The sequence below is a fragment of the Onychostoma macrolepis genome, chromosome 06 (assembly GCF_012432095.1).
Source record: "Onychostoma macrolepis isolate SWU-2019 chromosome 06, ASM1243209v1, whole genome shotgun sequence".
NCBI lineage: Eukaryota > Metazoa > Chordata > Actinopteri > Cypriniformes > Cyprinidae > Onychostoma > Onychostoma macrolepis.
Window position 1 is genome coordinate 4,132,439 of NC_081160.1, and position 12,683 is coordinate 4,145,121.

Below are 12,683 nucleotides of genomic sequence, written 5' to 3' on the forward strand. Positions count from 1 at the left end.
GGTATATGTGAAGTTCGTTTTAGCAGTGGTTTTTATCATTCATAAATTTATAGTCAGTAAGATTTTGAATGTTTTATTGACTTTCTATTTGAATACATATCAAAATGTAATTTATTTCTGGGATGCAAAGCTGAATTTTCAGCATCCTTACTCCAGTCTTCAGTGTCACACGATCCTTCAGAAATCATTTGAATATGCTGATTTGCTGCTCAAGAAACATTTTTTATTATTAAAACAGTTTAAACAGTCAACGTTAAGACATTTAAAACAATAATGCTGTTTAATATGTTTGTGGAAATCATGAAAAAATATTTTTCTGATGAATAATGAAAGTTAGATGAAAACATATATGAAACGTTCACTAGAATTTATTAGAAATAGAAATCTTTTGGAAGATTTTAAAATGTCTTTACTGTCACTTTTGATCCATTTTAATACATCCTTGCTGAATAAAAGTATGAATTTCTTTAAAAAACAAAAACCTTATCAGACAGACAGAAACCTAAGCAGAAGTGAAACCACATTTCAGGATTTTTTAAATCATTGTTACAGCAAAAGGGTAGACTGTTTAATTCTGATAATCTCATAATATGTTATGACTGGGATATATTTACACTTTGAAAAGTCTCTATTATATAATGACATTAGTTGATAATCTCATGCTCTCGTAAATCACTGATTGTTTTGGTGGATTTGCTTTGCAAGTGCAAGAAACAAACTGCCTCTAAACCAGGCATGACCTCGAGCAATGTCGCAATATTGTGTAGAAACAGCACATGAGCATTTGAGAGGAGTCTGAAAAACTGAAGTTGCCTTGTGAACTACCCATAAATTTCCTGGGAAGTAACTTTGCGCACATTGTTTGAATTGTTCACTCGTAGTCTAATCTAGTTAGAAGAGCTGTCAGCTCATTATTAACCTGTACTGACCTCGAGGATACTGTATCTGTGTGTGATTGTGTGCATTTGTGCCTGTCAGCCATCTTTGACCTTATTTATTCATCCTGTTCTTTCATATCTCCTCTATTAACCCAAAAGGAATCGTCCCAGACGGGCCGTCAGTGGCCCACCTAGTCTGCTCATTGTCTGACCCTGGCCTCCCCTCCGGTGCATTTGTCACTGCCGTCATTGGCTTTCATGGTTCTCCATCTCTCTCTCTGTCATCCCTCCATCTCTATGGCCTCTGATGAGTCTGAGAAGGTGGGCATGAATAGACTGAATGTGGGAGTGCTGTGGGTATTAAGGGGGATTTGGGGGATTGAGGGTCTTTTGCTATTGAGGTGCATTAGACATGGTCGGCGATGAAGTGTCTGCCGCACAGCGTCACGCAGCCGGAGCCAAGAATAAGAGCAACAGTACGCATGCGGAGCCCGCTGCCAGGGAATACCACTGAAAACTCGATGCATTTCCAAAGAATTCAAATACGCACCATTCTTAAAATTCTACACATCCCCCTCCCCTAGCTGTGACTGTTTTTCCTTATTAACCCGGATTTTGAGAGTATACAGTAAATGTATGAAGCTGAAGAGTGCAATTTCGGCTCCAATAGTAGTGGAACCTTAAAAACAAGTACAGTTTTCAAAAGGGTTTCGTAAACACTCCCCCTGTCTGCTATTGGTGAGACACACTGATAGCCCCGCCCACAAGTCATGACATTGGTTTAGCCGATGTTGCCATTAGGATGGGAAGTTTATATTGTTTTGGGGTTAAATCAACTTATAGGTATATGTGTATATTAAACTGGTACTGTATATGAAAAAGTGTTTTAACTCTCACACATCAGCTTATTAAATACCATGTAAAATCAAATGTATATGTTTTTGATATATTTGACATTAGTTTCTGCTAAAATGAAACTTTCAGCTGAAAATGTTCCCACGTTTTTTTTGTAATTTTGAATATGTAGGTATTGATATGTTGTTTGGACAAAGTACCATTTGTTTTTTTTTCTTTTAAATAAGATAATAGTTTTGAATAAAAGCTGTTTGAATTTTTAAATAAAAATATTTAATGATGCTTTCAGCTCAGTGTTATTTTAATATGATTTATTTGCTATAATAATTTTCAATAATATTTTGAAGAAGCTTTTATTTTTAGATTTTCAGTTTTCCTTTTAATTTCAGTTTAGGGTTTGATAATATTTTTTATGTGCTTTTATCATTTTTATTATTTTCCTTTTAAATACTTTTTTATTTTATTTTTTATTTTTTTTCAGTTTTAGTAATTGTAGTACTTAAACTTTCCAAGGCAACTTCATTTAAAATGTATATTTTATTTGAATTTTAGCTTAATTTTAATTCCTGAAAATTATTTGCACATACGCAAGGATCACTTGTTGAAAAATGAATGTAAAAAATTGTAACATTCAATATGGCGACTATAGAAATGCCAAAAGGCCGATAGTAATTTACCCATAGGGGCATCAGCTGTTATTTATAATCATGACGTTGTTTTGGAGTTGTTAGGCTTTCCTTAAAGTAGTTTTTCTAAATGAAAAAGAGCTGTTTGGGGTTGTTTCTAAGACTTAAAGGAACTTTGTTATTAAAGTATATGAGTATTTCCTTTTGATACTATCATATGGTATCAAGATTAAGTGAATCAGTACAAAAATGTGAAAATGTAGGCCCAGTTCCAGATGCAGGACATCAGACCACCTCTCTACAGAGTGGCCAGTGTTTGGTGTGTTTTTGTTTGTGTAAAACCAAGACAGGTGCTGCAGTGGTTTCTCTATGACGCGTCAGGAAGTATATGTTTAAGTGTGATTGAGCATGTGTTTGTGCATGTGTGTTTGTGTTTACTCGAGGACTAACAGGGAGGTTTGTGTGTATGTGTATATATTCTGAGCTTATGTAAGATCTCAGATGGGTGTTTACACGTTGGGTTTACCTGAGCCTCATGCGCTATCAAACACCTAATGGAAAATGAACCGGGTGAAGCTTTTTAAGCTTTAGGGAGGTCATTACAGTGACCCATTGATTTCCATGACAGGCTGAAAATATATCAAAATCCCTTCTTCAATTTATAATTAAACTTTTAATGATCTGCTGGCTCATCGTCCACAGGCTGACAATTACAGCAAAATCAATGTTATGTTTTAGAATAACATTATGTTGAACCGCTGCGGGTCTTGGAAGAGGTCCAGTCATTTACTCTGTTGAGAGATGGAGGTTAATTAGATTAGAAATAGCAAGACTTACACCATCTAACCCATCAGGAGAAGATGAAGCCGTCTCTCTGCATTCTGTCCGCTCGCTTGTCTGTTCATCTGTTTTCTTTCTGTTCTTCCAGTTTTTGGTTTATTTTGTTGATTTGTCAATCTGTTATCAGTACTCATCATTTACAATTCGAAACCCGTTTTTCTCGAAATTTTGAAGATTTATATCGGTTGCTCTTTTCCATGGAATTACAAAAAGGGACTGAAGCTTTCAGAAAGTCCATATTGCAAGTCTTTTTTTTTTTTTTACATTTATTTAATAACATGGTATATTTAAGAGTGCATTAAAAAGAGTGCATTAATGGCCACTAATTTTTCAGTGATCCGGAAGTTTTTTTCCATAAATTTTTCATAAAAAGTATTTTTTAAACCGTTAAAAGCCTTAACCTAAACCAATCAGCTATGAGGTGAAACGCAACATTACAAACTTTATTATTTATTTGAAGCAAAAAAACAAAAAGACAAGACTTGATGGCTTTAATGGAAAGAACTACAATCCCATGGAGCATTGTGAATTACATAATCAAATAACAATTGATGGTGAAATGTAAAATAATTCAATTAATGTTGTTGATTATATCTAAATAAGCAATACATTTTAAATTTATTACAAAATATGCATATACTTTTATATGCCTTTAATTTGTTAGGGCAGTGTTAAGAGGACAGGAAGCGAAGTGGGAGAGAGAGAAGGGGACGGGATAGGGACACAAACTCAGGACGCCCGAAGCGCAACAGCGCTGTATGTCGGCGCGCTGCCCATGAGGCTATCAGCGCTGTCAATATTTAAGTATTTTGAGAGTGTAGGGAGACTGACTCGATTATGTCATTTGTGGCATTCCCTGCAAGCTCTTTTGTGGCAATTTAGTCTCTGCAACTCTCCGATTGGTGAAATTTTCTGTACAGCAGAATCATGGGTAATGTTGTTTTCACTACAACATCATCTGTCAAACTTGATTGCTTAAAAAAAAGTTGAAAAAATGTGAACTGATGATAAAAGCATAAACCATTGATGAACAACCTTGTAGTTCACAACAGGTCTGTCTTTAAAGGTTTAAAAGTTATCGTTAAAATCAATTTCCCTAAAACGAATGAAGTTTTCACTTCCAGAACCCGAATGTTGCTCTTTTCTTCTCAGGACTCTGTCATCGTTCCTGAGTACAGGCGTGGTTGTTGCAGTAACCATGACAGCATTGCCGTTCCGGGTCGGACCGCTGTCCTTCGCTGGACTTGTCATCTTCCTCCTCCTCTCTCTGCCTCTCGTCACATCACAGACGCCATCACTCCCAGCGGCCTTTGACCCCGAGTCTGTGCCCTCTCTGCCTGAAGAGTGCCGGAGAAAAATGCACCCCGTTACCTCCTACACAGGTGGGTGTAAAATACCACGCTCTCTCCTGCCCTTTCCATTATCGCATTTGAAGCCAAAGGTTAAAACGATAAGTCTTTGAATAATTTTTTTTCCTGAACATCTCAGTAATATTGGTCGAGCTAGTAGAAACTGCTTGTGAGTCTTACATAGCCAAACATCCACATTGCAGCTAGATCAGAAGAGACCATCTGACTGAAACCAGAGACGGGATAAATTCAAATTAAAAACAGTAAAATGAATGGGGGAAATCACATTGCTCGTTATGATGGCTGTAACTTTCAGTTACAAGAGAAACGTGCATTAGCTAGACCATACTTTTCAGCAGGGATGCATTTACAGACATTTACAATGTTACAGAAGATTTCCGTTTTAAATAAATGCTGTACTGATGAACTTTCTGTTTAATCAGAAAATCCTGAAAAAAATGTAAAAATGTATCAATGTTTTTACAAAAAACATGAAGCAGCACGACTGTTTTCGACACTGATAACAAAAAGAAATATTAGCAGCAAATCAGCATATTAGAATGATTTCTGAAGGACTGGAGTAATGATGCTGAAAATTCAGCTTTACATCACAGGAATAAATTACATTTTACAGTATATTCAATAGAAAACAGTTGTAATAATATTACACAATAGTTTTTATTATATTTTTGATCAAATAAATGTAGCCTTGTTGAGCAGAAGACGCTTCTTTTAAAAACATTTTTAAAAATCTTACAGACTTTTAAACAGTGGTGTAGCTTGATTTGGGATAAAGTTAATTACACCAGATTTTATTGTTTCTGTGACACGTTATTGAAACATAACATTGACAAAACTTGGAAAGATGACCACCAAGTGAACCAACTTGTTTACAGGGACATTGCAGACATGTAAAATAACCAACTTCATTTGTTAAAAACTTGAACACATGTGACACATGAAATTGAGCTGTCTGTTTTGAGGAAACTTTTGCCATTTTTATGTGCAGTATGCAACAGCCCGTCCATTAATGGCCTGTTGCCGTTCCAGGCTATGTTTTCATCAGAGACTAGTTAATTGTCAGCAGCCTTTCATTGGTACCTGTCTGTGTTTAACAGTTTTAATCATATGCTGGCCAGATGTTAAAGGTTAACACAGCTGTGTGTACGATCAGGAGTGTGCTCACGCCCTGCAGTTTCTAATATCACACACTAATCGACACAGTCTGCTCTGTTAGTATGCAAGGCTACACTGTAAGTGTTTATATTGTTTGTACTCTATTATAGAAGTGTTAGTGAATTGCAGTAGTAGCAGGAGCTGCTGTACACGAACGACATCGAGAGAGTGATTTTGCTTATAGAGAGAGATTCAGGAACATCGTCTGTTTTAGGGTGATAATGACCCTGATTTACAGCAGCGCTTGCTTCAGCACTGTTTGGAGAACTAAATGAGCTCCTTACACAATGTTTTTTTTCTCTTGAGCCGAACTGCTCCTGAAATGTCTGATCATTTCATCATTAGTCACTGTTTTCTTTTTGCCACTAAAACGTTTTCAGACATTTAAATCACACATTTTAAAGGTGCTTTAAGCAATTTCATTCAGCCTGGTTCGCGCAGTATGGTTTTCGCCACGATTTTGCCATCTTGGATCATTTTTTGGAAATCATAAAAGATTACGATTGAACAACTGACACAAACACTGACTGAAGATATAAGTCACCAAAAAATAAACATATGTCATCATTTACTCACATTCATGTTCCAGAGTTGGTAGCCAGTTTTGATTCCTACTTCTGTTGTATGGCCAAACAATACAATGGAAGCCAATACGAACGGAAACTATTTGGTTTACCAATATAATTTAAGATATTTTGAAGAATGTTAGTAAACAAACAACTAATTTCTGCTAAATGAATAAAATATAATGTGGACACAAAATACAATGGAAGTCAAAATGAGAACTGAAACAGAAACTGCTATTATGTAGAAGAAAAAAGTCTTCTAGTTTAGGGATGAGGGATATTCTGACATGAAAGACAGTCAATGTTGCACAGTCTGTCTCAACTTTTACGCAAGATTTCACTAGACCCATATCGTGCAATTTGACAATCAAAAAGAGTCAGAAAGTGCAGACCTCACCAAAATGCTCTCCTTCAAAATACCTTTTGGCCAAACAGAGTGTTTCTAATTGACTAAATGTTCTGATTGGTCTTCTTCAGATGGACAGACATTTATTTTTGCTGTTTATGTATCTGTCACAGATAACTTCTAAGCACCTTTAAGTGACGAAACATCTTCTCCTTCTTCTCCAACAAGCAGCAGCCAATGGCATTGTCTTCACTGATGTTTACTGACGTCAAAATGTTTGGCAGTACACACACACATCACTACATAATTTTGAAAAGAAGTAGTGTAACTGCAGGACACCCCAGAAAACTAGTTTTGCAAAGGTTGCATTTAAAGTTTCACAAGTAAGTTTTACAAGAATTTGCAGTCTATTCCTTCACCTCCTCTCTGTCTTTCTGTATGAGAGTTGTGTTGTGACTGGGCGTCTGGTTTCGAGAGCATCACACCTCATTAATGGTCCAGCGTGTGTGGTTTGGACTCCCAACCCTTACTTTCTCTTTCTCTGTGGCTGTTTCTCTTAAACAGGACAACATATATTAAGTATCTTCACACATACGGCTGGAGTTCACCAGGTTGCCAGCAGCTGTTCCTGCCTCTGAATGCATTAACGTTGTTGGTGGGCTGTGAAACTTGCCATTGTTTTTAAAAAATCTAATCATACAATACTGTGCAAAAGTTTGGGGTCAGCTAGATTTAAAAAAAATAAATTAATAATTTTGTTTTGCTTGTATGCATTAAATAGATCAAACGTGAACGTAAAAGCATTCACAATGTTGAAAAAGTGCAATTTTATTACTTTCTGTTCATCAAAAAATCTTGAAAAAATGTATTGTGTGTCAAAATATTAAGCAGCAAATCAGCATATTAGAATGATTTCTGAAGGATCATGTGACACTGAAGACTGGAGTAATGATGCTGAAAATTCAGCTTTGATCCCAGGAATAAATTTCATTTTAAAATATGTGACCCTCTCTGTGAAAACCCAGCTAAAGTCCTTTTTTGTGATTTACTGTTTTCTACAAAAAAAATCATCGTTCATAAGGTAAAGAACATTCTGTGAAAGTTTAACCTTCATATCATTAATATTGACTGAATAAGGCCATGTCAAAGATTGAAATTATAGTGAAATTAATGTTTGAAATCCAACTTTAATGCTTGTTATCTCATAATTAGATTTTGAGACTTTAGCCTGGATTTCACAGAGAGGGTCATATATATTCAAATAGAAAACAGTTATTTTAAATTGTAAAAATATTTCAGTGTAAATCAGTGTAGCCTTGGTGAGTAGAAGAGACTTTTTAAAAAATAAAAAACTTCCTGTTTGTGTGTAAATTGCAGTAGTGCATAATGCATCTTATCACGAATAAGATAATTAATGCATGAATCAAACTCACTTAGTTCCTGACCCGGTTTACTAAACATCTACACTGTATGTGTGCAGAGACAAATCATACAGAACAGAACAACATGAAGAGTATCGCACAAGATGAATGCTGGTAGTCACAACTTGTGGGATTTTTCTCAGTTTGTGGTATTACAAACAGTGAAACCAGCAGCTAAATAGCAGATTAAACAGATAACTGTCTAAATGTCACCTGTGACTCTTTTCTGCCGTAGCTTTGAGCCCGTGGCTGTCCTCTTTCTCTCTGCCTGGAGTGAATGACTACTCACCGCTCGCACTCGACCTCACCAGGAACCAGCTGATAGTGGGAGCCAGGTAACACACACACACACACACACACACACAGAGACAGAGACAGACGTACAAGCCCAGATGAGCCTGTCAAACCTAAAGCACCTCTCTCTGTGTAGGAATCATCTCTTCCGGTTGAGTTTGAGCAACGTCTCTCTCCTGCAGGTAGGACGTCACTTGCTCTCTTTCTCTCTTTATTCTCCTTCCCATCTGTCCATCCAATCATCTTGACGTCTCTAGAAATGCAGAAGCAGCACTGTCCATTTAATTCATCCCATGCCAGACATACACTTAGACTCAGTATTTTATTATGATTGCCCACATGTTCGAAAGTGCTGACGCACAGGAGCAGAATTATCCAACAAATCAAACACACACGTGCACACATTCAGTAGCATCTGGTATTGTGCAGATGTGTGAAAAGCATTGACTTCCAAGACAGGTGCTTCATGTTCAGCATCCTGATTTGAGCTCCTCTCCTCTGAATCTCTTGAAAGGAGGAACCAAACAATTTTTGCAAGTTCATCAAAAGAAATAAATTATTTGATTTGATTTTATACTTTATTTCTTTATTTTCATTAAAAAATGAAAATGTCATAATTTGCTTATCCTTCTGTGAGGAGTATGTTTTGAGCATAAGAATCAGATAATGTCTGTTTGGTACCTGGGTTATAATAAAAAAATTATTTTAATGTATTTATTTACTTAAAATTATTTTATTTTTTTCATCTTTTAATTATTGTGTATGTTTGGGACCAGGGTAATAATAAAATCTATACATTTTTATTTTATTTTATTTTAGTTTAGTTCTTAACAGAATAATTCAAAAAGCAAATTCTGTTATTGTTTGCTCATCCTTCAGAGTATGTTTTGTTGGAAAATGGTTATGGAAAAACTTTCTGACTGTTTTTGGTGCAAGATATCTTCACTAGCACTGTGGATCAAATAAAGTGTAGAATATGATCCGTTCAATATGCAGACGTCTGTACGTTTGTCTGCTGCTGCAGATTGTCTGTGTTTGAGGTGAGGAGCTGCTGTAGACAGCAATCTCATCTGGGAGTGGGTTTAAATTGGCCTTGTTTGTCTTGAAGGAGGATTCGAGACCACCTCTGCACTTAGCATGTGGTGGGAACGCTGAGATTGTGTTGTGCTTGCGTGACAAGCCTGTTGAAAGCTTTGAGCGCTTGTGTGATATTTAAGAGTGAATTCGCTGGCGTTTGTGCAAGACCCTCTAAATGTTCACCGTAACCCTGAGAGGGGTGACGCCTTGGAGGCAGATCTCACAAGAATCTGTCAGAATCCAGTGATTTAAGGTGGCTTCATGACCCTGTGTCCACAAGAGTGACCCACAGTCACCCCTCGAGCAAACACACACTCAAACACACACACACACACACACACAGCAGTATGACAAACTCCTCACTGTGCTCCTCTACATCTCTGTTCTGAAAAAAAAAAATATTTTACTTTCTTTTAGAATGTGCATATTTCACTTAAATCAAAAACTGCATATTTGCAGGAACCAAAGATAAAATTTTGACAATTTGTCCATCATTAATGAATGTCATTTCCAGCCCGTCTTAAATCATCATTCATTTTGTGGTGCAAATGACATTTAAAAGAAAAATGAATAAAAAGGCAGACATTTTCACTTTATTTAACTTTTTAAAGAAATAAATAAAAATAAAACATTTTCAAAGGTCATCTTGGTAAACACCTTCGGAAGTAAGTATGCAAACTTTTGAAAAAGATGTTTTAGGGGCAAAATTGTTGGTTGTGATAGAAATGATGAAAAATGGATAGTTTTGAAACTGCCTCTTTTTTTTGTTACTCAGACATACAGAACTCACCCCATTGGCTATTCGACATTGAGCCACATCAGTCAGTATATAAAAGATACGATAATGAGATGTTTGGATCTGTTGCATCTCATGTTAATGATTTATTATATCTGTCTTGAAATTGTTCTGGTTTAATGATGGTTCTGGTCAGGACCAGGCCGCAGAGAGAGATAGAGAGGGCAGATAAGAGCGTTTTAGATGAGGTCAAATGATCGTGCCTGGATGAGCAGATCTTGAACGTGTTGGAGAAAAAACACAACCCCTCAACATCCAGAGGTGACACAAGTCTGACCCTCACAGATCTTCTCAGGGTGAATCCTGCTCTTCAGATGATGACTGACTGCAGAGGCACGGTTGGATTGATGATTGCTTTCTGAACCCTTGCGCTCTCTCTTTTTGTTTCTCCGTCTTTCTCTTAAACCACAAGCATGAAATGTAGTTTGCAAAAGTCAAGTGAACAGATGCAGTTTGTCAGAACGTGTGTAATCAGCTCCTTTTGCAGACGAGTGTGTGCTCATCAGAAGCGCCTGCTGCTTTTCAAGAGTGCAGAAGCACAGATGTCACTCATCAATCGCAAAATATGCTCTACAATCCACTTTCTTTCTATATTAGTGCGTGCAATGTTGTGCCTAAAACTTCTTAAACTACCACTAAACAGCAAAAGCACTTAAAGAATATAATTGATCATGCTCAGAACAGCATTTTTACAATATTCACAAATGGCAATAGAGCCAGATTATGTTTTTACATTTCAGGCTGTCAGTCATGTGTCGCTTTAATTATTGCCTGATTGTTGCATTGTTGTATTTGAAACCTCTTGTCCATTGAACATCAATCTTTGCTCCATTAAAGTCAAAGCTCCATCAAAATAAACTGGGGCTCTTTATTATAATGCATCTGGCAAGTTTAGTTTTTGTAATTCCCTTTTTTGTATCCTCAGTGGTGACTTTCATTGAACTCTCATTACTGTAATAAAGTTACTATATTATAGTAAACTATACTGTAATACAATGATGCATTGCATTTAAAGCAGCATAATTCAACACAGTACTAAGTATGAATACATACATATTCTTTACAGTTTAAATAATATATCTTTATTTTTTCTCTTTACAGTAATGATGCATTTTTCTTTGTCATTTAGCAGATGTTTTTATCCAAAAAAACTAGATTTAAAAAAAAATGTTCTCTTCTACTCACCAAGGCTGCATTTATTTGGTCAAAAATAGAGTAAAAACAGTAAAATTGTGAAATATTATGCAAATTTAAAATAACTGTTTTCTTTTGTAATATATTTTAAAAAGTAATTTATTCCTGTGATGCAAAGCTGAATTTTCAGTGTCATTACTCCACTCTTCAGTGTCACATGATCCTTCAGAAATCATTCTAATATGCTGATTTACTGCTCAAGAATTAATTATTATTTTTAATGTTGAAAACAGTCATTCTGCTTCATATTTCTGTGGAAAACATGATACCTTTTTTTCAGGATTATTTAATGATTAAAAAGTTCAAACAAATAGCATTTATTCGAAACGGAAGCCTTTTATAAATGACTTTACTGTTACTTTTGATCAATTTAATGTGTCCTTGATGAATTAAAGTAGTAATTTCTTTAAAAAAACAAAACAAATCCTACCTACCCAAACCTTTGAACTATATAGTGTATTTTTTGATTTTAGGGTGAAGTTTTGCCCAGTTCAACCTAATGTGTGATAGTGTGAGTTTGATAATCTAGATCTGGCTATGCTTATCTTTGTCATAAATCATCCCCCGGCACAGACGTTTATCTGTGAAGAGCTCTGTGTTTTATCTGTGACCTTTCCACTCCTCTCACTCCATTCAGGCTCTGCTGGATCCTCACAGTTCTTCGGGTGATGCCTTCAGTAAGGGTCACATCCAATACAAAATCATGCTTTATTATTTCGTTCTATAGTGTGTGTGTGTGTGTGTGTGTGTGTGTGTGTGTGTGAGACTCTGGTCTACATCATTATTTTTGAGCCAAATGACAACACAGATAAACATGACAAAGCAGCCTGTGAAAGGAGAGGGAGGGACGAGGAACAAAAGAGAGGAAGAACGTCTAAAATGAGTGAAACGACACATTCAAGGGTTTTCGTTTCAGATAAGGGAACCAATGCGATTAGGACAAACCATCCAGTGTTCCCAAATTAAATGTCACACGGTTGCTCTGCCTCGCTATAGAGTCATATTGTGTATATGCAGCGAAACTTTCCGCCTTCCATCTTTTTGTCTTCTATTATTGTGTTTCGTACCTTCTTCACGTTAAGGAAAGAAGCTGAGTGAATGGAAGAGCTTCCCATCACCGAATATCTTTCATAGGTTTACTTCATTTACTCATTCTGCCTCCTAATCATAATAACAAGAAAGGTTTAGGTTTGTTGTCATGACTTTTTAAGGTAAAGGCATGTCAATATTTGCACTTTACAGAATTTGTTTGTTCAGGCAGTTCA

The 12,683-nt window shown here is 36.1% G+C and overlaps 1 protein-coding gene across 1 annotated transcript in view; it reads left to right on the forward strand.

Moving 5' to 3' along the window:
• sema5bb (sema domain, seven thrombospondin repeats (type 1 and type 1-like), transmembrane domain (TM) and short cytoplasmic domain, (semaphorin) 5Bb) overlaps window positions 1-12,683 on the forward strand; it is a 63,439-nt gene that overhangs the window by 21,902 nt on the left and 28,854 nt on the right. The window contains exons 3-5 of the mRNA XM_058780308.1: window positions 4,352-4,581; window positions 8,293-8,392; window positions 8,488-8,533. Of these exons, the coding sequence (XP_058636291.1) occupies window positions 4,398-4,581; window positions 8,293-8,392; window positions 8,488-8,533 (330 nt within the window). The 5' untranslated portion in view covers window positions 4,352-4,397. The remainder of the gene's footprint in view (window positions 1-4,351; window positions 4,582-8,292; window positions 8,393-8,487; window positions 8,534-12,683) is intronic.